The 21,593-nt window shown below is 42.6% G+C and overlaps 1 protein-coding gene across 1 annotated transcript in view; it reads right to left on the reverse strand.

The window, feature by feature from the left end:
* Nucleotides 1-21,593, reverse strand: part of HMCN1 (hemicentin 1) — a 163,689-nt gene that overhangs the window by 77,045 nt on the left and 65,051 nt on the right. The window contains exons 16-33 of the mRNA XM_058808957.1: nt 21,261-21,455; nt 20,480-20,578; nt 18,958-19,085; nt 17,192-17,336; nt 15,830-15,942; nt 14,487-14,646; nt 13,560-13,734; nt 11,238-11,365; nt 9,664-9,936; nt 8,706-8,801; nt 8,142-8,336; nt 7,024-7,154; nt 6,265-6,412; nt 5,673-5,799; nt 4,514-4,668; nt 2,304-2,582; nt 1,226-1,507; nt 198-306 (exon numbers count right to left, since the gene is read on the reverse strand). Coding sequence (XP_058664940.1) covers nt 198-306; nt 1,226-1,507; nt 2,304-2,582; nt 4,514-4,668; nt 5,673-5,799; nt 6,265-6,412; nt 7,024-7,154; nt 8,142-8,336; nt 8,706-8,801; nt 9,664-9,936; nt 11,238-11,365; nt 13,560-13,734; nt 14,487-14,646; nt 15,830-15,942; nt 17,192-17,336; nt 18,958-19,085; nt 20,480-20,578; nt 21,261-21,455 — 2,938 coding nt within the window. The remainder of the gene's footprint in view (nt 1-197; nt 307-1,225; nt 1,508-2,303; nt 2,583-4,513; nt 4,669-5,672; nt 5,800-6,264; nt 6,413-7,023; nt 7,155-8,141; nt 8,337-8,705; nt 8,802-9,663; nt 9,937-11,237; nt 11,366-13,559; nt 13,735-14,486; nt 14,647-15,829; nt 15,943-17,191; nt 17,337-18,957; nt 19,086-20,479; nt 20,579-21,260; nt 21,456-21,593) is intronic.

The following is a 21,593-nucleotide window of genomic DNA, read 5'->3' on the forward strand; positions in this document are numbered from 1 at the left end:
ATGGATACTGGCACAACAAACCACACTACTCTAAAATGAAATCCTGATGTTGCCAAGTGATGGTGCTATCAGTGGAGCCAGGAGTTTGTCCTCTACTCAATAACCATCACTGATTAACACTGAGGTGGCTCATTAAGCTCACCTAACCAACCAGCAGGTTTATTTATATTTTGCTACTGTCATACCAGTGCCCTTACGTGATAGTTGGTGAGGGTGTCCCCCTTGCTGAACAATCCAGCTCCAAAGGGCTGTGGAGAATCACAATGTAGCCCAAGAGCTCATCCCCACCTTCCACAAATGGTGGCACTGTAAGAGAAAAAAATCCAGAGAAACATTTACACATCAGAAATATCAAACAAGTCTCTCTCAAATAGCACTGTTAAACACACACTGATTCATTATGAACCACTGCTCCTTTCTGAAGGGAAACATCTGCCCAGTGACATTTTGTGGCTTCAAATCACTGCTCTCACTTTTTTACTGTTTCTTGTTTGGTTGTGTTTTCCAGATTCTGTCAGAAGAACCTTGTGAAAGGATGGGGGGGGAGGGGGTGTGCTTTTGGCACCCTTCATCAGCAAAACAAAGAAACAAAGATGCAGACACCCTGTCTCATCCTATCTGGGAAGGAAGCACAGGCACACAGCTCCTTCACTATCAAGACCAGTGACATTTACCTGTAGAAGGAATGCTCTACATCTGCATTCAGTATTATGTTCAAGTGAGCAAAACCTAAAAATCAGCTCTTTGCAGTTCTCTTCCATGTCAGGAGAAGACCTCAAGACATTCAGAAGGGACTACTGAGATACAGACTGTGTAATGGATTCAAGGGATACAGAAGAAAAAGTATTTTTTTCAGTATAAGGTTCAAAATTTGCACAACAGAAATTCAGAGAAAAAGTCCTCTCCCAGAGGCAACTACTAAATTATATTTCTAATGGATTTCTGTGATTTTCTTCTCCGAAGACAAGTAAGAAGAATTTTACAGGTTGCTGAGAATATTTACCTACCACATGCACAAAAGTCCTTCAAGAACTAACCTGAAAGTACAAGTCTTCAACTGTCCTGTAGCCCTGGACAGAAAATTTGTGCAGTGCTAGCTCAGCTAGATAGAGAGTATGACTAACTCATCTTAAGATATTAATACCAACAGAAATAAAACCATAGGCTTTATGGAACTTTTCCACTTTAGCTTTATGGGAACCTGATAAATCTGCAGCTCACACACCTAAGATTTCAACGTCATACTTGATTTCTTGTTCTCCAGCTATGCTTGTGGCCACACACCAGTACTGGCCCTGGTCAGCCTCAACGGCGTTCAGGATCTCCAGCTGCTTCCCCCCAGCCAGGACACGGAGCTTGTCACTTGCTTTCACAGGAACTCCATCTTTTAACCAGGTCAGGAGAGGGAGAGGGTTGCCAGCAGCCTTACACTCCAACGTCAGGGAATTCCCAGCAACCACCTGCCTGCTCTGGGCTGTGTCAGCATCGCCCTCAATTACTGGAGGAACTGCAGAAAGGAAGAAATATATTGCAAGCCATTAATTCTGTAGCCAGAAAATGTATTAAGAGAAAATGGTTTTGTTCCATCCACTCTGGCTCCATCTGCCATCACGTCACGCACAATTTCATGTGAAAATTTGCTGCTGGGGCAAGGCAAAGCAGAGAAGTCAGATGATGTAGCTCAAAATTGACCAGCTGTATAAAACAGAGGATATGCAGTACTTTGAGAGGGAGGAACTAGACAAGAAGGACTTAAAGGAGTACAGTAAAGATCCCATCCAGAATGGTGCTTTCAACTAAGTATTGCTTAGCATGCAGATGTGAGATAGAGAATGGAAATACACAGAAGAGAAACAGCTGAGTAGAAGAAAGCATGGTACCAAGGACAGTGAAGGAAGGGCAGGGTTAGATGGGATATGGGGAAGGAATTGTTCCCTGGGAGGGTGAGGAGGCCCTGGCACAGGGTGCCTAGAGAAGCCGTGGCTGTGCCTGGATCCCTGGAAGCATCCAAGGCCAAGGTGAATGGGGCTTGGAGCAAATCTGGGACAGTGGAAGGTATCCCTGCCCACGGCAGGGTGGGACTGGATGGGTTTAAGGTCCCTTTCAACCCACACCATTTTCGGATTCCATGAAGTCAAAAGCTGTCAGAGTCCCATAAAGCAGAAGGTCTAAATCTCCCTCTACACAGCCCTGCCAACAGAGGCCAGAATTTAATCACAGGCACTGCCAGGCAGCAGAGGCTGGAGATCTCTTCCACAGCCGTTGTGCAGGAGCAGTAAGGCAGCCCAGGAGCTGTCCCTCACCGTAGACATCCACGTGGAAGAGCTTCTCTGCAGCCCCTGCAGTGCTGCTGGCGCGACACGAGTACTGGGCAGAGTCTGACACCTGTGCCCGCGGAATCTGCAGGAACTGCCCTCTGTCCACGTACAGAGCCTGCGGGCTGGAAATCACACGCTGCCCATCCTTGTACCAGGTGATGGCGGGCATAGGGATTCCCTTGGTTTCACATTCCAGATTTATCAGGTTGTTGAGGAGCACAGATACCTCTGTGGTAATGTTTCCTCCCTTAATACTGGGGGGGACTAATTCAAAAGACAAAAACAACAACATTAAAGCCTTAGAGTACAAACAATGTGCAGATTTAAACAAAACATTAGAATGCTGTAAGAATAAAATATCTTCATCAGCCTTCCAACGCTTCCTGCTGTGCTTTGTTTGATTCTTTGCCCAGCAGAGCTCATCTATCACCTGTACAGTCCTTCAAGGCACACAGGGTAGAAAGCATGAAGAGAACACAAAAAAAAGGCCACCAGGCTCCAATATGACGCAGGTTAGGACAGCTGGGCCTCCGTGCCTCCTGCAATGCACTTGGGTAGCCCTCTTCCCCATCTCCAAAGAAAGAGCAATCCTTGGATGCCTTGGGAGGTGCATCCTCCCAGCAAGGATCCTGCTATTGAAAATACCAAACACACCCAAGAGCCTCCACAACGTCAGTGGGAACTGTTCCATGCTCCAAACTTTTGAGGGTGAAGTCAGTTACTTTGAGACTAAGTATGAGCTTAACAGTCTTGCTTTATGTTCCTATTTTTGAAGCTTTTTGGCCCATAGTCATTTCCCTTGCTCTCTAGGCAGCAGGACTTGGGTTTTTCTAGCAAACAAGCTCTTGTGTAAATCAGCCAATATAAAGAGTCCGTAAATCTCTATAGAAGCAATAAAAACACAGTGCAATTGGCAACGACTACATTTATGGCTGCTGAAAGGACCAGACACATCTGGCAGACACATTGACTCCTCTGCTGCCAAACATGCTCAGTACATCCACAGATTCCTCTGACTTCCACAGTGGTCATTGAGAACACCACTGCAGAAATGCAAAGTGTCTGTAAATGGATGGATCCCCACCTGAGACAGGTCCTGCAGTTACCAAAACATAATGAAATATTTACTAATTAAACATGTTTTGTATCAAAAACCTCAAATCCACTGAATATGCTGAAACACACCCAGTTCAAAGGTAACTGCATTTCTCTATCAGAGATGAGGAATGGTTTTAATATGGTGTTTTGGGAAAATATCAAAGCCAAAAGCAGGGCTAAACAGCTAAAACAAAGTAAGAAGTAGCAACAATTAGCACTGAGGTTCCTCACTTACTCTGTGGGCTTCTGTTTGTCTAGCCGGGACTAATGAGAAATATAAAAGTAAAGACAAGTTCCATTCTTCTGTCACAAATTCATCTTACCTGAAGAACCCGAAATAAATCTACTCATCTGCAAGGATTTTATCTCTGGGGAAGTGGGGGAAGCTGTTTTATTCCTCTAATCTCAGCTCAGCCATAATCCCCTGCAAGTCCTTCCAGCATTCTCTTTGTTCCTGATAGAAAAGGGTCTCACCAAGACTGGTGTGCAGCCACATTCCTGTGCCGATGGGTGCTCTGTGCTTTACAAATGTCCCAGATGAGGGAAATAATGCACATTAAGTTCACAGAATCACACACAACACTCAGGAATAAATCCATAGCAAGGGAGGACTCGAGAGCTAACAGACTCAAATCCCTATCATTCATACTCCAGGTACAAGAATTTCTGAGTCCCATGAAGTACAGGGTGTTTCCTGGCACCAGGTTAAGAAAAATAAGACCAAATGTGTATTAAAATCAAAATCTTAATTTTATCCTCCCTAAGACAGATCAAAACAATGAAGACAATGTGATAAAAATTCAGTTGAAACTAACAGCAGAACACCCTTCAAGACTTTTTGCTTTCACTATTTAGAAAAAGAAGCATATAAGCAACATTTCAATGTGTTTTTCCAAGCATGCAAAGACTACATCCATACTTAACTTCATACATAAAAACACTTTAAAAGGTCGTTTTGGCAACACATGATTATTAAATTAAATTTACACACAATTTTGTGAGACTTAATTTGCATTTGCCTGAGTATCTCCATTCAAAAAGAAACCTTCAGAGTAGAACAAGAGGATCTTCTGGGATCAGGCATTCCATTAACTTACCATGGACAACGAGCCTGACCTCCTTCACTTGTTTGCCAGCTGTGTTGGTGGCACTGCACTGGTAGCGACCCTTGTCAACCCTGCGAGCACTCTTGATCTGGAGAACTTGGTCCCTGTCCAGGAGCTCAACATTGGGATCACCCAAAAACAAGGGTCTGAAACAGAGACCATTTTGCCTCACATAATTCTGCCCTCACCCCTTCAGCACTGATTTAAACTGACAATAAGAAGAAGAGGTCCTTTGGTTGCAATAATTGTACTATTCCAGAGTGTCCTTTAGCACTAAATTAATAGCTTCAACCACAAGAACCAACATGCAGTGACAAGCTATTATGATTAACTCTACTCCTAACTTCTAAAACAAACCAAACCACAAAAAGTACTTTCTTAGACCTCCAGGATGCCAGCTCCAGAGCCAGAATTGCACACCTGATCTCAGCTCCTTTTCCTAATTTATTTAGTCATGCCAGGCCTTTGCTGATAACAAAATGTCAACTACTACACAGAAACAACATATCCTCCATAGCAAAGGGAAAGGAACTGTCACAGCAGAGTTATCTGTGAGTCCTGAGCAATGCCTATACTGAACCACATTGCTAAACACCAAAAAAACCCAGCCCAGCTGGGTTTTAAGCTAATGTTTAAGAATTCTTCTGCTGTGCTTTCCTGGAAGATGAGATGAAGAATTGGAAACATGCAGGCTATAAATGTTTTCAAACATATATATGTACATATAACCTTTCAGACCTTTAATGTATATATGCAGAACTGCACAAGGCACTAGCCAGCAAAACATCTGAGTTCTATCTACCATTGAAAAAAAATCTCAGCTAAACAACTGCATTTTAACTAATAATGTGTGAAAAATAATCCAGGTAGAATAGCCCACAGAAAAAACTCAAAGAAATGGTTCTGCTTATCTTGCTTCAACCATCATCTCTCTCCAAAAACCCAAAATCTGCTCTGCCAGTGCCAATAATGGGTGAGTTCAGAAAGGAAAGTGGGATGTTAAGTTCTGATTAAAGAATTTACCACCTCACACCATCCCAAATTCTGTGACGCTAAGTTAACACAAAGTAGTTAAACATTGCACCTCCTTCCTCTCTGCTCTAGGGGAGGAAGAGCCTGGCACAAACCACAAAAGCTGCCATATACTCACTTGCCATCCTTGAACCAGTGAATGTCAGGATCAGGGATGCCTTTGGCTCTGCATTCCAGACGGATTTCCTGGTTGAGGATGACTGCCACTTCACCAGGGCTATCAGCACCTATTATGCTCGGTGGAACTTTAAAAAGACAAACATTAAGGAAGAACTGGTATTTAGCCTGGGAACCTGTGCCCTGTGACTGAAGGGAATGAAGCTGGATCTTACTATTCCCTTGAAACACCTTCAGTGTTCACTGCAGAGGGAATTCTGCAGATCACAACAGCGTGTCTATTGTGACAAGCACTTCCACACCTGCACTGGTGAACTGTACCAGGGAACACCCCTACATCACACTGCACATCCCAAATACAAAACAAAGCACCAAAGTCCAGAAATCAAAAGCAATATTTTGTCTGTGTTGCTTCAAGAATGGCAAAGTTTAAGCACTTAGTGCGTCAGCAGCCAATAATTCATGGGCAGTGAGTAGAAGAATCTATTTATAATGAGTTAAAATTTATTGGCTTCTTAAATATCAACTGTTTTTCCAATCACCAACTAAAACCCAAACCAAACAAAACCCAACCCCAAAGCCATGGAACTAACCAAGTATATGGAGGTTAAACAGCTTCTCAGAACTTCCTGCTACGTTTATGGCTTTGCATGAATACTGTCCTGCGTCCTCAGTAGTAGCTTTCAGGAGCTTCAATATCTTCCCATTGTGCAAAATCTGGAGAGCACTGCTTTCCACAACCTTAGAGGAACCCGAGACATTAGCCTTATGTGATCCAAGCTACAGCAGCCAAGTATCACAGCTGGATTTTTATAAGAAAATGGTAGTTTTAGTGGAAGGATAATCTGTTTCCCCTTTCAGTTTCAGCACTAATCTCCTGCCCCGCTGCAATGTATTCAATATGGTTTATAGCTCAGGCTAGGACAGGGAGTGGGAAACTCCAAACAGCAGCAATGGGCAGTCCCAGGAGTGCATAAAGGGACTTCTCATCTAAAGCTACGACTTATCAGCTACAAGTGGAAACAGTGGACTCAAGCATAATCCTGAGGAATTCAATTCACCTCCAAAAGTTATTATTTCTCCAGCTACAGAATAAAAAAAATGGCAATATTGGTCCCCTCTGCATGGATTAGAATCTACAATACTGGGGGATTGCCAAGGTCAATTCCTAAGGGAATATTGAAAATAAAGAGTTTACATTTGACTTACAGAATTAATGGATGAGTCGTATTTAGCTGCCTTTTTGTGGGGGTGTTCTTAGAGCACTTAAATTTACATAAAGGCATTTACCTGTATGTATTCTGAATGAATTCTCATACCAAGCCGTCCACAGTTAGATTAATCCAACATACCTGGATATCATCCTTATACCAGGAGATGACTGGAGAGGGGTTACCAGTTACTTCACAGAAGAGACTTACAGCATGATGAACAACCACAGATGTATTTGTCACCTTATCTTGATCTCTAATTTCAGGAGGAACTGCAAGAAAGCTCAACATTATGACTTAAGTTTTCCTATTACAGTGCTTTCTCCTTTCTTCCTTTCCGTCCCAGTCAAGGACTACTACAAATCAAAATTTCTCTAACCCTCCTCATTCTCTTCCCAACATTTCTATTTGTCTTTAGGCTCTGGACATATCTCCCTGCATCCTTTCTTCTCTTTGCCAAAAACAGTCTTCTCTTGCTCAATAACAGACTCCCAGGGAAATTCACTCAAATATATGCACCATCAACGTTTTAAGAGAATAATCTTAAAATTAATCTGTAATTTAATTTTGAAATCTAGTGTTGTTTGCATATGAAGGAAGCCTATTCCAGAGTCATCCTTCCTCTTCATGGGTCCAGTCATGCCCAAGAACCCCACCTATCATTTGTCCCACTATGAATGCAGAGAGAATGGCCTTAAATTGTGGATTAGAAAGTTCCAACCCCACTGAGGAGATGGAATTCCTGCCCTCCTCAAAACAAGGATATAACCCTTCTCAGGCTCTAGAACTTACTGTCACGGGAAGCGAACAAGTCTGGAATAAAAGTAGTTTGTAGGGTTTCTATTTACTAACTAGGATTCTGGAAGAGGAAGAATATCAGCAAATAGAAAATCTCCTAGTCTGTGCTCACTCTGATAACTCTTCTCTCATTTGAAATGCAGATCTAGCCCTCAATCTGTAACTTCTATGGCACAAAGCTTCATTTGTTATTCACATTAAAAATTTTCAAGTAAAACTGGAGTTTCTATCAAATAAGATCCTTGAGCAAAACAAGGATGGCTTGAGCATAAAGTCACAGTGAACAGAAAAAACAGGGAAAAGAAAAACTACAGAGAGTATAAAAAACTCAGAAAAATAGGAAGTACTCAGATGTTATAGTTTAAAACAACAAGGGCAGATTTGGGCCATTAAATTTGCAAGAAGAAAACAGAAGATCCTTTCCCCAAGGCAGCTACCCATGGGCTGTATGTATTATTTACCATGGACTTTCAGGCTGTATCTCCTCTGTGTGCTCCCAGCCTCGTTGGCTGCCACGCAGACATAGTCCCCAGTGTCTGAGGGTGTGAGGGCAGCTATGACCAGCAGGGTCCCATCCTCCAGCACCGAGAGCCCTGGCTCAGCCCCGCTCAGCTCCCGCCCATTCCGCAGCCACTTGATGGCAGGCTTGGGAGTACCTGCAAGGAGAAGGGGAAACGGCCACAAATGCTTCCCTCAGCTCAGAACAAGATTGATTCAAACAACTCCTGCTGCTAGCTGGAAGGACAACACACATGGAGGCCAGCAGCTTCCAAGAGGAAGCTCCAGCTGTTACAGGATGATTTTAACATTAAAAATCTTCATCCTAAACACTGTAAAATCCTTTTTGGCCAGCAATGACTTTCCACAGGACTTCCACACACAGTGGTGATTTAAATCACTGTTAGTTTGAATTTTTCCATATAAAGCATGCATGGAAAATACAGTGTGGATTGGACATTTTTACAGCAGCGTTGTAATGTGCAATGGTCAGCAGATAAAGATCATTTTGTCACCAAGACACTCGCCTTTTGCAGGGCATGGGAATGCAATGTGCTGGTTGGCCACTCTTTCTTGGAAAGGGCTGTTGAATGGAGGGTCCAGGTCCTCAATAGTGGGAGGCTCTGAAAGAAAATTGGACAAAAAAACCTGCTTGATCTCTGCTCCAAATAGAAAAATACAGTTTGACAATACATAACACTAAGTCTCTTTCATTTGCATGAGGTCATTCCAATAACCCTCTTTACATTGACTGGAATGGGTACTGCACAAGTAGTTTCCATTTCAGTGGCAATATTTAGGAAGTAAGCAGGACAAAGAGGCTTTCAAACTTGACAGAAAATAGTTCTCTTTAAATCTTGCTAAATTTATTTTGAAGACAACGTTTCTGCACTATCTCAAAAATATTATTTTAACTGTTTTTTTCCCCCACACCACATATTTTAGTGCTACTGCCATCCTTTGTTCTCAAGTCCCATTTTAAACTCTTGTGCAGACTGAGACTATATGAAGCATATTCTTTATAATTAAATAAAGTTACTGAGAGTTCTTTGTTGCCTGTAGGAAGCGTTTCTCAGCATCTCTGATCCAAAGGGATCAAAACGTTGCCTTTAGACTTTTGCAAAGAAGAAACAATTCCTGCTTAGCTTAAGTCAGTCATGCTCCATTGACATCTGTCAGCCCTCAGGTAAGGAGCTGCACTACGTATTTAAATTGGCACATTGACCACTTACCCTTTTACCATTTCAACATCATTTTTTAATTTAAATATAGAGAGAGTGTGTGCACACTTCTTTTTTTTTTCCTGCAACCTCTCCAAAGACTAGTTGCTCACTCTAACTCTCCTCAATTACCATCAGAACATAACATCTAAACCAGATGTGGCTTTTGCATCACGTAACAGTGGGTGAGAGAAAGCCCTGTCCTGGAAGGCCCCAACCCCAAACCAGTCTGGGCTAGGGCAGGAGCGTGGCCCCAAAGGAGTACCTTGCACTTGTACTGTGACCTCTGCCGTGTCACTGCCAGCACTGTTGGTGGCCACACAGGTGTAGATGCCAGCATCAGGGAGCTGGACACTGCTGATGGCCAGAGCTCCATCTGGGCTCTGCAGGAACTTCCCCCCATCTGTGGGCACAGCACTTGTGCCTCTCAACCAAGAGACCGAGGGGGCAGGGACGCCCTGGGCACTGCAGGGAAGCTCCACTCGCTGCCCCGCCTGCACTTTCAGAACTCGAGGCCCACGCTGGATCCTTGGAGGAACTGGGGAAGACAAGTTTAGTCCACAGAAATGTTAAAGAAACAATGTAGAGGATCATTCTTCAGGCTGGGAGAGCTAGGAGTGTTCAGCCTGGTGAAGAGAAGGTTCCAGGAAGACCATAGAGCACCTCCCAGTGCCTAAGGGGGCTCCAGGAGAGCGAGAGGTGGACTGGGGACAAGGGGTGGAGGGACAGGACAAGGAGAAACTCTAATTTTAAACTAAGAGAGGGGAGATTCAGACCAGGTATAAGAAATAATTTTTTTATGGTGAGGATAGTGAGGCATTTGCACAGGGTGCCCAGAGAAGCTGTGGCTGCCCCTGGATCCCTGGAAGGGTCCAAGGCCAGGCTGGACAGGGCTTGGAGCACCCTGGGACAGTGGAAGGTGTCCCTGCCCATGGCAGGGGTGGCACTGGATGTCCTTTAAAAAGTCTCTTTCAACTCAAATCATTTTATGATCCTATGAAATTCTTTTCTATTTTTATCATTTTACAAAATGTTCCTTATTTACTGAAATCAAATGCCCTCAGGTGACTACAAGAGCAGCCCTGCATGTTCTCTGCACAGAACAGGATGGGAGACACCCTGGTGCTGAATTTATTTGAACAAACCACACTGCACAACTCCCATGCACATTGCCATATTCTGAGCACACTGGAAGAGCTGTGGGTACTGGCTCTTCGTAACACAAAACAATTCAAAAGCTTTTATGATAGAGTTAATCACATTTTCCTTTTGGAATTTTAATTTCCTTTCCCTAATCCCTGATCTTTGTATGTTTCCAAACACAAGTTCAGACAAGGGAGACAAAATACGACTGGAAGTGATTTTGCCGGTCCTACAGAATAATATCAATTCATCCTAAGTCTTTTGCCACAATACTTTTTTGTCCTAAGGATCATTGGCAATATAAAGACTTTTAAAAAAATGCCTGAAACAATAACAAGTGACATTTTTTCAGACTTGACATTGTGTGAGTGTTTAAGAGACAGTGGTTGGGCCCCGGTGTGGGAAGAGCAGGAGAGAGACAAAGGAGCAATATCAGATAAAAGTAAGGAAAGAGAGAGGGACACAGGTCCTGGCTGGAGCCACTGGACCCTTTTACACATATCTATGTATTTGTGGGTGTTTATACAATATTTACTTTCCACAAAATCACTAACTCACATATGAAGATAATACAACCTGAAAGAACAACAGCTGAGAGGATTTAATGTCAATTAGGAAAAAACTTTGGAAACCTCTTAAAGATGCTCAGTTCCATGTGGAAACTTGCAGATGATGAACCCTGGAGTTCCAACTCACCATGTACACTGAGCTTCACTGACTGAGTCACGTTCCCAGCAATGTTTGTGGCGACACAGACATACATTCCACTGTCTGAGACTTGGGTCTCGCTGATCTTCATGGACCCTGAGGGGAGGAAAGTGTGTCTGGAAAAAGAAGAAGCAGATAAACTGTATAAATATGTATGGAAAGGTGAATGACCTCTCCTTGCACACTGCTAATGTTTGCTATGAGCTAAAATAACACCACTCTTACCATATTACACAACTATGACTTATATTTACTCCTTTGCTTTCTAACTCTTTATGGAGCCCCCATATTCAGAATACACAGCAAATATCTAAAATTTAAGATCCAAATTACAAAATTTGGTTCTAGCTATTTATATGACTTATTAAAATGTGATAGAGGCCGAGAACTTGAGCTCTTCACCCTCTTGTTAAAATTTTTTGCTCAGCTCAGGTCAACAGGGTCAGAAAGTTAAAACTTCTATTAGTGCTTCATGTTGGCAAAAAAGTGATGTTACATTGATTCAAGATGGAAGACAGGATTTTGATTCAAAACTGCTAGTTCTGTTGTTTATAGGAATTGCCATTATTCCCCAGTAAATAATTCACTACACAGCATTAAGTTCTCCCACAGTTCTGGTCACAGATCTGTAACACCAGAAGCTACTTTGGCCAGCTAAGCCAAAAGCTTCTGTAAGAGTCAAAGGTAATACAGACAGGGAAAGTAAGTGAGGAGGAAAGAAAAATTACAGCTAAGGACTGATGAGAAGAAATTCAAGCCTGCCACTCCAGAATTGGCACTAATTAGGACAACGTTATCACAAGGACATAAATGGTGAATTTGGGGATTGCAAGGCTGGAGAGATGAATGAAAGTGAAATGTATTTTCTCCAGTGTAAAATCTGTCTGATTCTACAATTCCTCCTCTGCTGCCTGTATCTTTCCAAACTTTTTCGCACTTTTTTTGTAAGCCCAAAAGACAAATTTCTGAGGCAACTTCTCCTCCTTGATTTTGTCCAGTAATTACATTTGCTTTCTGATATAAGTTCCTTCATATCTGATTTCCCTCTCCCTTTGTTTACTGTTCACATTTCTAACAAGATCTTTGGGTGGTCTCAAACAGTTCTGTTTGGACTAATCTGTAACTTTTGCTGACATCTGTAAACAATTTTATGGAATGGGCTGAGCTGGACTTCTGTTCCTCTGGACAACTTGGATCTCACCACAACAGCCATGAGCAAGTACCCTAATTTATCAGCATCTCCTGAGGTAAAATGAGGACAAGTAAGAGATGAAGAATGCAGATTTGTTAGTGCATGCAACATGCTCACAGGACACAGCAGAAAATCCCTCATGGATTACTGACAACAAGCCAAATCCCTGCACATGAGCCTCCTTCAGCAGACACAGTGGCAAAAAGATCTGCTGAGGCTGTCACAGGCTCCCTGGAATGACTCCAAGGTGCAGGTTTGGCCACAAGGCAAAGAGGATCTCCAGTACAACTCCTTAGCTCAGACACTGGCTGATTCCATCCATGGGATCACTGGGAGACACCAGCAAGCACAGTGTGCCTCTGGCCAGCCTTGTCATTCCCTGTTTTATGGACACAGCTGGTGCCTGGCCCTTCTGAGGGACCCTGAGAAGCAGAAAGCAGCAGCACAGCTGGTGACACTACCTGGCACTCCAATGGGGAGTGTCCAGGGAATAGCCACCAGCTCATCTCCCTCTCACTCTGTGCAACATTAAATAATAACACTGTCCAACACAGTCCCCTGCTCTTCATTCTCTAAGGCTGTCAGCTCAACATTTTACAAGTATTTAACTGTGCTTTCACATGTTCAAGAATCTCTGGTTAGTTTTTGGATCCAAAACACAGTACACAACATGCCCTTGTCAGCATACCCAAACACTTATCATCATCATCTGTATCCTACTGGCAGCCCAGGCTTCACATAAATCACAGACAGTGCTCCCCTGACATAAATGTGAAGTACATAAGAAAAGAAACACAGTTTTTAGACAATTACAATCATGCACAGATGATGTGGGTCTCTGGGCACCACCACAGCACAAATGCCCAGGATCTCTTTCCTCCTGGCCCCCTGAGATTGGATATAAGCACAAGCTGGAATGGGAGCTGTGAAATCATGCACAGCCTTAGCGGGCTTGGGCAAGAGTTTCAAGACCCAGTACGAGAGGTCAGGCAGGACAAAGTAACAGAGTAACACCTTCTGAGCAATCCTGTGGCAGTCAGAAATCACACAGCCTTCCAAAATCCTGACAGTTTAGAGGCAATTTCAGTTTTCTTTAGTTTTATATCAAACACTGTTACCTTGGAGAGAATGGAGATATGAGCTGCATTTCTTTGGCCCAGGTAATTATGGGGGGTGGCAAGCTCCTCACTTCACATGGAAGTGTGACATCTTCCCCTGCAATTACTGAGACCTCTATGGGTTTATCATGTGCATTTCCTTGCTGGTCTCCAGGCCTGGACACTCTGGGTTTCACTGTAACATGGAACACACAAAGAAGCTGCAATGAATATACATATTTGTACAAATGTAACACCATACAACATCTCTTTTTTTATCAGGTATAAAACATTACAATCCTGTTTTAATCACCTGTCTGGAATAGAGATAAATCCCTGCAATGCTGATGTACAGTGCCTGTAGCTCAGACACAGGCTGATGCCCACATGGAACACCACAAATACCAGAAAGTTTGGACTATCCATTCAAAAAGATGGACACAACAAATGGCTGTAATTCTTGCATCTGCTGAGCTCTGTATTGCATAGGTAGTTAGCAATCACTCCCTGACTGTTACACAACAGCCCCAGTAACTCCAAGAAATAAAAGCCTTGCAAACCACAACTACACCTGAACCAAATTCTAATAACATTGGATTGATAATGACAGGAAGGCTTGAGACTGGTGGGATTAAGGGATCTTCATTCCTCTCCCAGGAGGAAATTCTACTCCTGTACAGATGCTTCCTATCCACTTCCATAAAGCTGAAATTATGCTCAGCCCGAGGTCTGTGAACTTGAGGTAAGAGGGATAAGGAGGCTTTAAGAGAATTATACTGGCTGAGGGACATGCCTTTTGGGATCAGTCATGTATAAAACAGCCTGGCTTGGGGATCCAGAAGCACTAACTAGAGAACAGTTCCCATCCCATGTGCTGTGAATGTGCCTATCTCCCAATGCACTGGATGGGTGGCAGGGGTACTGCAGCTGAGCTGAGGTGACACCCACCATAGACAGTCAGCTGCACCTTCCTGGTGGCATAGCCAGCAGCATTGGTGGCAGTGCACACGTATTCCCCGCTCTCCTCTCCCCCTGGGGACACCACATACAGGCTTCCATCTGACCCTGCCGAGAACCTCACGTTGCTGGGAAGGATTACCTCTCCTTTCTGTGGAAAGAAAAATAATCAAAGTCCACAGTGCATGGATTTTCCAAAATAAATTACAATTATTTAATTGTAATAATTTAATCCAAATTACAATTATTTAATTCAATAAAAGCTGCTTTTATTTTTATAAGGCTGATATGGACAAAATATTTTATATTAGCTAAGAAACTTAGCCCTAAAATTCCATTTACACAAACTAATTAACTACAATTAACTTTGCACAGTCCTTGAGTATCATTTTCTAAGAAGTAATAAGAATAGATGCACAGAGATTCTTATGCAGAGAACTTACTACATTTTACACACCCAAAGTCTTAAAAGAAAATCTAAAAAATAATAGTCAAGAATAATAATCAAGACTTCAAATGAGTTAATTTTGACATTGATTTCTCATGTCAAAATGAATCTTGTATATGTTACACAAACTTGTTCTTGGTCAGCTGCCTCCTCCTGTCTGTAGTTGGATAAGTGATAAAATAAAGAAAAAGAAATCCTCCCATATTCTCCTCTCTATCAAACCAACAGTTTTTTTAACAGTTAACCATGTTGTATTCCTTCTTTGAAGCAAAGCTGTTCCCAAGGCCCCAATCAGTTACATCTGCACAACTTCTGAGATCCAAACGTTTCTTTACACCACATCATGTGAACTGTAACATACCCCAAATAACTGTTACTACCAGAAATTATCCTGTTTAAGAAGGAAAAAAACCCTAAAACTGGCTTTAAGACAAATCCCTCAAAGGCTGAGGTCCTCCTCGGTGCACATCTTGTCAAGGCTATGACTGAAAAGTCATGGGTTAACCCCACAATGCCATTATTAAATACATGTTCCTCAGAGAAAAAAGTCAGAGCTCCACAAGAAAAATGAACTCTCAGTCTGTGGCAGGCTGCCTAAAATCCAATTATCAACTCACAACAGGAACAGGAACAATTTCTAAAGTGTAAACCCCATAAAGATACAGCGATAACCTAAGCCCTGCCAAAGAATGGAACATTGAGCTGTGGCAGGACCACGGCCAAAAGTTCTGCTCTAAGAAACAAAAGCAGCTCTGAACAAACAGAGATTTCCAGGTCCCTCACAAGTGCAGTTTTGGGCCATATTCTTCAAATATAGTTTTTATGGCAACTAAATTATGTGTTCAGCCCATTTTTCAGCATGATCAGCTCAAAGGTGAGGGGTTACCTTGGACCAGACAATGGATGGCTTGGGAACTCCACTTGCTTTGCAGGGCAGTGTCACAGGGATTCCTTCGATGGTGCTGAATATCTGCTGTCCGTGCTGAATGACAGGCACGACTAAAACACAGGCAAATATTAAAGACATGCAAAACACATTTCAACATGGAACAACTATTATGATAAAATCCTTATATTCAATTACTACTTCCTACTGGCAAGGAAGTTTGGGACCTTTTGCCCTCTTCTCCAACCCTAACAGGGACAAGGAGCCACTTTCCAGCCTTTCAGGACAGAATAAATCCCTGTTCACTACAGAGCCTGCCAGCCATAGGGTCATCAGTGCATTATGTACACGCAGTTTTAAACTAACTGCAGGTATTTCACTGACTGAAATTGTTTCAGAAAGGCTCTGTCACATTATCCTCTGATAACATTTTAGGCTTTGCTTCACAAAATCAGTAACAGGAAGACAACAAAAACCTGAATTCCCTCACTCAGTTGAGCTGCCTTTGAATTAACAGAAAAATAAGGTAAGATTTAAGGGTACAATACCAAAACCCAGATATTTATAAACACATACAAAGATATTCCTTTTTGTTCTCAAGGTCTGAAACATCCAAGAAAATAGTGTTGACATGGAAGATCTTATGAGTACTTGCCTGTACTAAAAATTTATAGTCATTCTTTATATAAAAGGAAGTTTCAGCATCTTCAGTGAAGCTCAAAATAAATCTCCCATGATTAATTTAACATGTGAGAAAATATAACATGTGAGAAACTATGAAGTGATTGTAGCCTCGCAAAGCTAACACAAATATGCTCAGCTGAAATACAGATGGGTTGCCAAAATGCTAACACTCTGTCTTCCTGTCAGTGCAGTTTTTGGTATGTTTTAATTAAAGAGAAAAAAATAAGCAGGAGGAGAATGGGGATGACACCAAAAACAACAAACAAATTATGACTTTTGCCAAACTCATAATTCATTTCCTTTCATTCTAATTCTCCCATGAGCTGTGCTTCTTTACACCAGTTATGAAACATGCAGACAGCACTCCTCATGGTTTTCTAGCCAACTCCCATTTGCACCTGCTTGTTAATTAAACCAGATGAAGATTGCACAGCACAGCCTCTGAACAAGGATCTTTTGTGAACACAAAATAGTTTTATTTGATTTTACTTGAAAAGGAGTCTTGATCACTGAGCTCCTCCCTGTGCAGAGGACCCAATCTCCCCTGTGTTCCTTTACAAAGCAGCATCATGACAGGAGAGGCGCCGTGGGCAGCTGTAAGTGCAGCGAAGCAGTGAAAGCTGCTGTGGTCAGCGCTGCCCCTCGTGCCCCGGGCTGCAAGGGCAGGCTGCTGCTCACCGAAGACGTGGACAGTGGTGGTGCTGTTGCTGGTGCCCGCCACGCTGCTGGCCATGCAGGTGTAATCCCCCCCGTCCTGCAGCCGAACCCGCTCCAGGTGCAGGCTGCCATCGCTGCGCACGCTCACGTAGGGATTGGGAATCAGCTGCCAAAGGAGAGATGGAACCTTTCACTGGGAAATACTCCTGATACAGTGTGGCTCTGCTTGGCTATGCCACATTGTTAAAAATTATGCGCTCCTGCAGAATTTTACTAGAGCTTTTCCTACTTTCCATTTTTAATACAAAACTAATTTTACTTAAGAGTTTCAGCAGCACCTCGTATTTACTGCTGGAGTGAGAGTAAGAACTGCAAGAGACACTCTGCCACAGCATATCCTGTGCTGCCACTCCTGCTTTTAATGAAGCAAACCCAAATTTAGCTCAATTACTTCACTGTAATTTTATTGGTTATTCCAGCAATTGATAAGTGCAATGACTTGTTCTTCTTCCACAAGCAGACTATTTTCCTTTACAGTTATCAAAACCTTCTAACTTCCATATCCATCAAACAGATTGGCTCCGAAGCAAACCATTGTGCAAGAGAATTGTAACTTTCACCAAGGAGTAAGCCTTGAAGAGTTATATATCCTACAGCAACATCAAACACCCTGAGCTTGGCAGCACAGCCCTCCCTCATAAAGAGTTGTTAGAAAGCAAATCTGTTCCAGTCACACTCAGAAGCAGCTGAATTCTTCTCTAAATATAACTTACTCCAACACTTTTTTCCTTGGAGCACAGCATTTCCCAGCAGTTTACAATGACAGGAAACCAGCACTACTAGAGAGAGGAATTAGCAACTCAACAAGGAGGATCCTGCCAGTATTTCTCACAGAGCTTTACAGCCTGTGCTCCTTGCACAGCCTAAGGAAAAGCCAGTGATTTCCAGAGACACCTAAACTGAGCTGGAAACCTGAACGGGGGTCAGGGAGCACCAGGTTCTGCTTTGTGACAATACATTAGGCATTTTGCTACAGTTTTTTAAGTCCAGTTGTGTAGAAAGGGTTTTAGGGAGAAATTAGGAACAAAGATAAAAAACGGCTTCATAGGGTAAAGTCAGAAATTTTAGTATTAAAGAACTGAAGTTTCATTCACACAACCAACCCAGGTGTGGTGTCTACAGCATCTTTCTAGAATCTGTGAGTGATTTGGGTGGGAAGGGATCAAAAAGATCACCTAGCTGTGTCTGCAGGAGATATAAACTGGCAATGGTATGTTCCCAAGGGGGAAAGAAAACACACTCATTCATGCTCTGAGTAGAGCACCACCAGGAAAGGAGGATATGGAACAGGGATACTGGTATTTAATTCAGCCCATCAGCAACAGGAAAAGGCAAGATGTTAAAACATCCTAAATCTACAGAAATTTTCTGGTACCTTTATTTTGAAAAACCCACTTTTGCCATTCCAGCCACTAGCATTCCCATATTCAGAGTCCAAGGCTGAAGTTCATGAGCTACAAAAATGCATAAAACTCCTTTGAAAGCAAACAAAATAGAAGATAAAAGAATAACTCACAAATACTTTGGTTCAAAGTTCTTTTCTAGACCTCCCCATCCCTCGCTGCCATCTCCTATTCCTTGATCTGTACATCAGGGTCAGAAATTTCCTGGCACAGGCAGTGATCACATCAACTTTTGTAAATTAAACCAAGCTGTTATCATGCCTTCGGATGTCAGTTGTAGCTTTCTTCTGCCAATAAATCTTACAGGAAACAAAGTAGTCTTACCACCATATTGTTTTTAATCCACCTCCTCTCTGGAATGGGGTTCCCAGCAAGCAAAACACAAGGCAAAGTGAGCTGCTGGCCCTCAATGACATTGGCTGTCGCTGGGCTTGCTCCAATCAGAGGAGAGACTTGAACAAAAAGGAAGAACAAGAAGAAATTACTAGGACTTCTCATATATTCGTGTAAAATATTAAATTAAATCAGTATTAAATTGAAGATATGAGAAAAAAAGAAACAAATGTAGGGGTAGCACAGGAGAGATGGGAAGTTGGGGAAATCCACCAACAGTGATCCTTTAGTCTAAGGAATGGGAGCAAATGGAAGATGCTGTTCAGCTGAAACTGGATCCAATCAAGGGTTTCCCTGTGAACTCTGGCACCAAGTTGATTTATCATTTTTCCTTACTTGGGCAAAATACCAAAGAACAGATGCAGTGGGTTTGGAGAGAACAAAAAGTAAGCTGCAATTTCCATTGGGCATAAAATTGTGAAGGATCAGAAGAGAGGTCACAGCCCAGCAGAAAACCTGCACATTCTGTGAAAAGCCAACAGCAAACATGACTGGGCACATGGCTGAGAAATTAAATTAAGTACTGGGCATTAAATAATACTAAATAATACACAGGTAAAAACATGTCTATCAAACCCTGCCAGTATTACTGGCTCTTACAGTAAGTTTGAAGATAACAAATGGTTTCTTTGATGGCAGGGAGACTCTGTTCTTATCCTCATGCAAATGTACACATTCCATTGCATTATTTTTTTTTTTTTTTATTGCCAGATGTCAAACTGAGATAACAACCAAGCCTCTAGCAGCATGGATATTTGCAAGAGAGTAGGGTTAGATGGGATATTGGGAAGGAACTGTTCCCTGTGAGGGTGGGCAGGCCCTGGCACAGGGTTCTCAGAGAAGCTGTGGCTGCCCCTGGATCCCTGACAGTGTCCAAGGCCAGGCTGGATGGGGGCTTGGAGCAACCTGGGACAGTGGAAGGTGTCCCTGCCCATGGCAGGGGATGGGACTGGATGGGCTTTAAGATCCCTTTCAACTCAAACCACATTGTGGGATTCTGTGGTGAAGGCCAGATATTTATTGTCTTCTTCGATCACCAAGATTCCTTCCCACCTATCTCAACACTGACACAACTACATTCATTGCTGCCTTTATTTGTTTAAGATTAATTAAATGGCAGGAACCTCATCATTAGCATCCATCATTATAGTGATTTTTCATTCCTTAGTAAATTTACTTCAGAATAAGAAAAAATACACAGGATAAATCACTTCTCTAAGGTTCCAGCTAAAAGTGCAGGTGGAATTAATTCCAGTTAGTGCAGACATTAAAAAAAATGTTCTAACAAGCAAAATCCACTGAAATAAATTACAATATTCTATTCCTAATTCAGTTTGTATGGATGACACATAAATACAGCACGCACATAGGTCAGCATGTATGGACACAATCCCCAGGCATCCTGTCTGCTGCCCAAACCCCAACAGTTCCCACTGCCATGCACGGCTCTTACCCAGTCCTGTCACTGTGACCGTGGCTGGCCGGGACTGAATCCTCCCAAACTGGTTCTCAGCTTCACACACATAAGTCCCTTCATCACTGACCCACAGATCTACAGGGGAGAAAAGAGCTGACTGCAGGATCTGACATAATACTGCCCCTCCCGCTCCACATGGACACCGTGTCCCTGTCTCTCCCACCTTCAAACACTCAGTTTGAAACAGAGCACTTCTTTCCATCAGCCACCAAGTACCAAAGCAATGAAAATACAGAAAGGAATTAAAAGCCAATTAAGAAAACAGAATAATATTGCTCAGCGTAAGAATCACTGAAATGCTGCAAAATAATCAAAATTACAAAGCCACTTGCAAAGTTTTTATTATTACCCAAATTAGGACAGATCTAAAACACTGAGTTTGGAACCAGTTCTCTACCAAAAAAAAAAATCCAAAAAAACCCCACAACACAAAAGAAACCAACCACATCAAAACAAAACAAAATCCACCAAAAATGAAAATTTGTGGCTCCTCAGGATCAGAGACTATAACCTATGTGTATTTCAACAAAGATTAATAATAAATTGCATGAAGAGTGAAGCCAATGACTAAACACAACTCATAGCAAAATGAACTGCGTGTCAACAGCACTGATGTCACTATCACAAACACAATCTGTGATAGAAATCCAGTCTCTTTACACAGCTAACTTAATGTAGTCATACAGTAAAACTTAAATGCCTTGCAAATGTCTTAGTTCCTCATGGAGTCTGTTCTTTTAACGTTGAGTCTACCTACTCTGGATGGCCAGAGCGCCCGTCCTGAGCTGGCTGCTGGAGCTGAGTGCGAAGGGCCGGGAGAAGAGGGGAGCCCCATCCAGCCTCCTCCACGAGACCCTGGGCTCAGGGTAGCCCTGCACGTAGCACGGCAGCGTCACGTTGGAGCCCAGATCCGCGGATTCGTCACCCGGCTCCTGCGTGAAAACGGGGGGAGCTGGAGAGAGAGCACACACAGAAAGTGAGCACTGTAACACAGCCATCCCTCTCTCTAGCACCACTGATGACCTCAATTTATGCCCCACTGTGCATAGGTTTTCTTCTAACATTCCCAACTCTAGAAACACTAAGTATC

The sequence above is a fragment of the Ammospiza caudacuta genome, chromosome 7 (genome assembly GCF_027887145.1).
Source record: "Ammospiza caudacuta isolate bAmmCau1 chromosome 7, bAmmCau1.pri, whole genome shotgun sequence".
NCBI classification, from domain to species: Eukaryota; Metazoa; Chordata; class Aves; order Passeriformes; family Passerellidae; genus Ammospiza; species Ammospiza caudacuta.